Raw genomic sequence first — 7,159 nt, 5'->3', positions numbered from 1 at the left:
AACGAATCGTCATTTCGTAACCGCGCCATGGGAGTGCGAATTTATCGATTTGAAGTCTTTTGTTACCATTTCTTTAGCGAAATTCATTAAAAATAAATAATTTAATTTTAAAACATCCGTTATAAAATAATTGATGATTTGTTTAGGACCTAAATTCATAGGATAATTTGCAAAAACTTCTGAATCTTGCAGAAAAAAAGACTTGCAGCATGGGGTAAGCTCATTGCTTGAACCATCGAACAGCTTGTCATTAAATTAAATAGCAATATACTGATGATTTGTGTCTTTGTTATTTAAATAATTTCTTAAATTGCGATCGCAAGAAGATAAAAGTTTAATTTTATTAAAATTTTTACATGCTTACACACATTAAGTTTTCAGTAGCATATACAATCAATTTTCTGCCACATTAAACATTGACACTATTGGAAAAAATATGAAATGATATTCAAAAGAAAGGTTTTCATAATATTATACGAAAAGGTGTTAATGCTAGTCATATTTGTCCGACAATTTTGCATTTAATAGTAATGCTTTATGCATAGCTAATTAAAATTAAATCAATTTAAAACCTGGTGAGGTTTGTAGCGAAAAATTGCAAAAGAATTTGCTAACTTCATAAAATATCATTGTTTGTCTTAGTCATTGGTTTTAAACTGTCAACTAATACAACGGATGTGTGACTCATTGGTCATTCAAAATTATGTTACATGGTAACTTATTTTATTTCTTGGGGTGAAATGAAATATCCTAAAAACTTTATGTGAAAAGAATCTATCAATTTATGTACCATACATATTTCATATTTAATTTAATTTCTTGAACTAACATGTAATTAAATTACCTATTAATAAAGAATCACTCTTTTATAATAGTTAATTAAAAAAAAAACTTACTCCTTCCAAGAATCGTGATTTTGGATTTGCAATATTAGGTCTTAAAGTCGCAGAATATGAACTACGATATTGGATTTTAAAAGTGCAAACTGCGATGTTGAATTTTTAAATCGTGTTTAAATTAAACACTATACATAATTTTAAAATCAAGTGAATACGAATCACAATGTGTAGTTCTTTAATCTCGTATAAATGCTAAAATAATTGTTTGATATGACAACAGAGTCAGTACGAACCGCAATGATGGAGCTTAAAAACGCTCGAACACGATTTGCGACATTGAATTTTAAACTTGTGCTAATCATGTGATTGATTAAAAAATTTGTGAATACGATTTGTAACTCGCAACTTATAAATCAAGTAAATACAAAAATCATTGTTTTATATTAAAACCGCAAGAATGAGAATCCACAATATTAGCAGATTCCTTTGCAGTTCAGAATATTCAAAATAAAATAATTAAATTAGCAGAAGAATCACACGGGATTCCTTATATATATATAAATCTTGATTAAAATATATTCCCTAGTTAGTGAGCTAATTATAAATGTTTAAAGAAGAAAATTTTTCCAATTAATTAATTCAAGGGTTTAATTTTAATTACCATTAATATTTAGTACCCGACCAGGGGCTGGGATAGCCTGGTCGGTGAGGCGCTGGGCCCGTGTTCGTGGTCTCGAACCCCGCCGGCCGAAGACTCCCCGAGTAGTAAATGGTGACTGATGCAAGTTAAATCTGTCAAGTTGCGAAGTCCATGTTCCCATAACAAATCAATACTTCTGGGGGTACTGGATCGGAGATTGATCGTTCTCTGATTCAGGTCAAAATTACGATCTGTGGATGTAGGAATGGGTCCGCCCTATAAACGGGTGTGGCAGAAGTCGAATTCTTGGCCATAGATGGCGCCCATCTGCCTTAACAGGCATACGTCAAGAACAGCTATTAGAATAAATTTATTAGTTGCATGTTATTTAAATATGTTATAATAGCTTTAGTATATCTACATTCTAGTCTATGCAGCTCAACATTAATCGAAGGAATAGTTTCAAATTTCTGTCTTATTCATGTAAGACAAAAATGAACTTGGAGTATAGAGGGCTCAAAATCTGTTTTTTTTTTATTTTTTTTATTTGTATGTTTCATGAAGGAGTTAAAATAGGAGTAAATGAAAATTGATTTTACATATAATGAATAAGTTGGGTATTTTTCATTTAGCAGATTTTTTCTGTATTTGTATTTTCAATAATTTAACAATTTAATGGATTGGATAAATTGCAATTTCATACTTTTTTATTTATGATTTTTTTTAAATATTTTCTGTACCAAAATTCAGGTTTTTGTCTGTAATTGTCAAAATAATTCAAGAACATATTTAAATGATATTTTGTAATTTTATATGTATGTTTATTTATAAATAATTCTTACTTATAATAGCTAGTCAGGGGTCTGTCCAGGTCAAATTTACTACCGTTTAGCGGTACCTTCATAAATTCAACTTCAGGAAAAACGGTAGTTCCACGAAATACTTTTTCTTAAAATTTTATTTTTGTATCCTGTAAGAAAGGATAAATCCATATTTTTACCATATTTTTGTGTTGATTTTTTAATATTCACAAATTATGTCTAAATTTTCACAGAATAGGTACCTCTAAGAAAGACCTAGGCAAACCCCTTCTAATGATTAGGTATATTTACACCAAAATTTTGACTCTTGTCAAAAACTTGCCAACCCAGTCCCACATGATTTTAAAATTTCCAATTTTTATTATGGCATACAAATTTTAAATTATTCATTTAAATAATTACTTTTTGACGTGCTGTATTTTTGAATTCATTGTTATTTTACGAAGAAAAAAAATTTGCAATTTATTTGTGCATATTTCTTCATAAATGTAAGTTCTTTTTTTTCCGTCATTTTATCGGTAGTTAGCTCCATGAGACTAAGAAAATGCAAATTTTTAAATTGATCACTATTTCTAATTTATTTCGCTTTAAATTTTTTGTAGGGTAGATGATATTTACGGAAAGAAAACGTTTTCTATTTAAAATTCATCAAACCTCTAATAATTCAAGAAATAGAAATAATATCTGAAGTATAATACCAAATAAATATTGAATCTTATTTTCTACTATAATGACTTTGTTTTAATTTTTGGTTTTTGTTTAAACCCTATAAATTTTCTTTAATTAAAATTTATATTTATTAAAATATGCTTCATGTATTTTTTTAGTTACATTCTGTAAACACTAGTATTTTTACTTTTTATTGATAAAAAAAGGGAAAATTCATATTTATTTTAAATGAAATTTAATAGTTAAAAATATTTAATTTTCTGCATTAATATTACTTAGTTTACTGATAGTATAAGAAATTTAGTGATTAGAACAGTAATGTTTGTATAAAAATTATCATAATTGCCTCCAGCATGACTAAATATGCATGCAACTCATCATAAATCGACTTGCTATGTAGGTGGCCCTTCACTCAAAAAGGTAGTGCACCCCTAAATACGTTCCTATAAAGCTAATGTTTGAATGATTAAATGAGCACTTAAATTCGATCAAATTTTGAAAAGTCAATACTTTCAGTAAACTTTTTATTTAATTACAGAGTAACAAAAGACGAGAGGGGCCAAGTAGGTCCCATTCATCTTTTTGCTGTTAAATGCTGATTTCTTTTCTTTTTTCTTTTCCAATCTTATTTTAGGAGTAGAAGATCTGAAAGATTTGATCGTGAAAATAGAGAACGTCGAGGAAGAGACGAAAATTATAGTTATAGAGAAGTATGTCTTATAATTTTGATGTGATGTTTGCCTACTATTAAATATTTTTCATGTTTTTAGGAATTGCATGTTTCAAAAATATTTTTCTTTTATATTTTTTGCAAGAGCCCATTAAGTGTCGAATGTAGTTTTTATTTTAGTATACAATACATTTATTTTTCTGGAGTATACATAAAGTTTTTAAAAGAACCTTAGCTGAAAGTTTTTTAATTTTGTAAATTATGTAGTTGACTAAGAATTGTATGTAGTAAACATGTAGTTGACATGAAAATTGAAAAAAAAATTATATTTTTTAGGGAGAAAATAATAATAATAATAATGATTCTAGTAGGAAGCCTCTTCTACATTTTACTGTGAGTTTTGATTTTATGGTTTTCTTGTTAAAAAAAAAAGTTTTATGCAAATCTATTGTAAGGTGTTTCTTTTGAGTTATAATGAACTTTCTTTTTTTTTTTTTTTAGACTGACATAAATCCACTTATTTTTTCCGGTCCTATACCTCTTAATTTAAATCAATCATCAGCTGGAGGACGAGTAAGTATTCTTTGAGATCATGTTCTCTTTATTGAATATTTTATGTGTCTGTTTTTGAATGAATGGAGTAGAACCCACTTATAACAAGCTCACATTTAGCGATATTCAAGATTTAATGATCAAAATTAACTGTTTTGACTGATGTAATATTAAAAATTTAATAGCATTTACTTTTGTTTAGATTCTTCTTGGGATTAACAAGTGAAATTAAAATAATTTTGGTGAAATAGATTGGTTTCTAATTATGAAAAACTATTAAGAATAAGGAAGTTACACTCAGTAAGATTTTAAAATAAAAAAAAATCAAATATTTGCGCACACAGTCCAAAAGTAGCTGCAGGCTCACAATATTTTTTGAGTACAGAATGATTTTATTGCATTACAAAAACGTCAAAAAACATTTAATTATTTAACATATTTATTTATTTCTGACAAAAAAAAGGCAGTATATACATGCACTTTAAAACATAAAGAACATTTTAGAGGAAGATTAATGTAGTTATAATCAAAAATGAAATTAGATAACTCCATTCATATTAACACTAAGCATACAAAGACCAGTCAAAAGGCTGGTTATTGTATGCTGTGTTGTAAAGTGTTAGTATATTTAGTGTTGAGTAATTATCATATTAAGAATTAAGTATAATAATAATTTTGCTCTCGTAATTCTTCCTTGCGAAATCCATTTTTAATTTTTCATGTCAAACATGGGCAAATATGTTTCATTTTTATTAACAAACGAAATTAATTTAAAAGATTTCCTTCTGTCACTATAATTATTTATTTTTGTTGTAAAGTAGTAGTCGTGTCCAGTTGTTTGCTTGTACGCTAATTATGGGATCACTAATTTTTGGGCTATATGAGCAGTTTTATCTTTTTAGTAGCAGCACACGTACAACTAAACAACCTTCTACCTTGCACAAATTATGATGATGTTGTCATCTGTTTGTTATTTTATTCCCCCTTCCCCCGCAAAGGCTTTTCTTTTTTTCTTCTTTCTTTTTGTATGGATACTTTTTCTAGTATAACAAAAAAAAAAAATTATATACTAAAAGTATCCGCAAAATTCAAGAATCTCTGTCAATGTATTGCGCACGACATGCCAGTTTAAATTTATTTTGTAACTATGGTCACACAGTACACCATCAATTGTGTAACTATTGTGTAAACTTAAAAGTATTTTGGTACAAAGTAATTGTGAAATATGTTTTGGTATCATTTAGAAATATTTCGTTTATTTTTAAAAGTTGTTTATAATCATACCTTAATATTATTATTATTATTTTTTTAAAGTTCAGCGGAGGTAGTTATCGGAGTGATTACAGTCCTGAAAGTTCTAGATCAAGATCAAGGGATAACTATAGTTATGATGATGAAGATAGGCGTCATCGACACAGAGAAAGGGATCGCTATGAAAGAGACTATGATCGTGGACGGGATCGTAGTCGAGAACGGGATAGAGGTCGTGACAGAACAAGAGATCGATCGTATGAAAGAGATGAAGAACGTAGAGATAGAGAAAGGGAAAGAATAGCTCGTGAAAGAGATTGGCGGGAAGAAATACCAAATAACACTTTGATGGTTAGAGGATTAGATGTTAGTGTTACAGAAAATGAAGTGAGTGTAAAATTGTGTTTTTCTGAATTTTCTTAGTTTTAACCATATCTATTATTGATTATATCATTCTTATTCTATTTCATTTTCTTTTTTTATTTGAGTCTTAAATGACTTATTTTGTATAATAACTATTTTCTAAAGATTCGATACATGCATTAGAAAATGACCTAATTTACATTAATCAGGGGTCTGTCCAGACATTTTGGGAAAGGTCCGTTTTTCGTGAAATTGTGAAAAAATTACTCACATTCTTTCAACCAGGATCCGCTTTTATGAATTTGTGCAAATAGGGTCCGTTATTGCAAAAAAAAAACTTTTTCAATGAGAGTTTTTAAATTGTAAAGACATACAAGATTATGCTCAACACTGTAAAATCAGAGCTCATTCTAGGCAGAAAAAAGGGCAGGGTGCAGAAGTTTAAAAAAAGGGCATTATTATTCTAAAAAGGCAATAATTTCTTTCTATGGTCTTTACACGTTCTAAATAATTATGATTTAATGATAGTGGAAGTAACTGCAAACTTTCAAAGACAAGTGCAACAAGGGGGTGTGATGGCTATTTTTCCTTTCCAGTATAAATCTATGTATTGACAGCAATGACAAACTAAATAAAAAGAGTTGAAAATAACAAAAATTTAAGAAATCCATTGTAGAGTTTGGGGAAAAAACAAAGAAGGGTTGAGGAAAAAAAGCGCAAAAAGGGTATGGAGTCTATTATATCAGGGCACTAATTTGCTTCAGGGGCAACAGGGTGGATTCTTTTGACTAAAAGGGCAGCAGGGTGCTGCGCCCTGTTTACCCTGCCTAGAATGAGCTCTGGTAAAATTATAATTAAAAAATTTAATTTTCAAAAATAAACAGCAATTGCTGCATCCAAATTAGAGATGCAACATACAAATATTTGGTATTTAGCCTGTACTGCTGAACGCACAATATTCATTGCGGACGAATAATGGAAGAATCGTCTGCCGAAGACAAAACTTAGTTCGTTTACATCCATCTTTCTTGTTTTCTGCCCTGGAAAGGGTTTATTCGATTAACAAAATAATAATAAAGATAAATAAATTTGTGAAGGGTCCGATTAAAAGAAAAATCATTTTGTGAAGGGTCCGTTTTTATGAAAAAATATTTTGTGAAGGGTCCGTTAACGGACCCAAATTTCTTTTAAACAGACCCCTGCATTAATTAAAGCTTTTCTTTAATTAAGATTTAGAACATTAGCATAATGTTCTTAATTAACATTAAGAACGTTAAATTGAGTTGTTCTGATTAAGAATTATTAAACCCATGCCACTTTTAATAAATTAAAAGTTCAAACTGATTTTCGTGAG

General features: G+C 28.8%; 1 protein-coding gene across 3 annotated transcripts in view; it reads left to right on the top strand.

Moving 5' to 3' along the window:
- The first annotated feature begins 3 nt into the window (after positions 1 to 3).
- Positions 4 to 7,159, top strand: part of LOC107453161 (RNA-binding protein 5) — a 34,680-nt gene continuing 27,524 nt past the window's right edge. For 2 of the 3 annotated variants that reach the window (XM_043040153.3, XM_087150076.1), the window contains exons 1-5: positions 4 to 214; positions 3,604 to 3,679; positions 3,976 to 4,032; positions 4,141 to 4,212; positions 5,506 to 5,829. In XM_043040153.3, the coding sequence (XP_042896087.2) occupies positions 210 to 214; positions 3,604 to 3,679; positions 3,976 to 4,032; positions 4,141 to 4,212; positions 5,506 to 5,829 (534 nt within the window). In that variant the 5' untranslated portion in view covers positions 4 to 209. The remainder of the gene's footprint in view (positions 215 to 3,603; positions 3,680 to 3,975; positions 4,033 to 4,140; positions 4,213 to 5,505; positions 5,830 to 7,159) is intronic. The other variant, XM_043040154.3, reaches the window with a different exon arrangement.

The sequence above is a fragment of the Parasteatoda tepidariorum genome, chromosome 8 (assembly GCF_982258835.1).
Source record: "Parasteatoda tepidariorum strain Cologne lab strain chromosome 8, Ptep-v5.0, whole genome shotgun sequence".
Lineage (NCBI taxonomy): Eukaryota > Metazoa > Arthropoda > Arachnida > Araneae > Theridiidae > Parasteatoda > Parasteatoda tepidariorum.
This window is presented reverse-complemented; position numbering and strand designations above follow the sequence as displayed.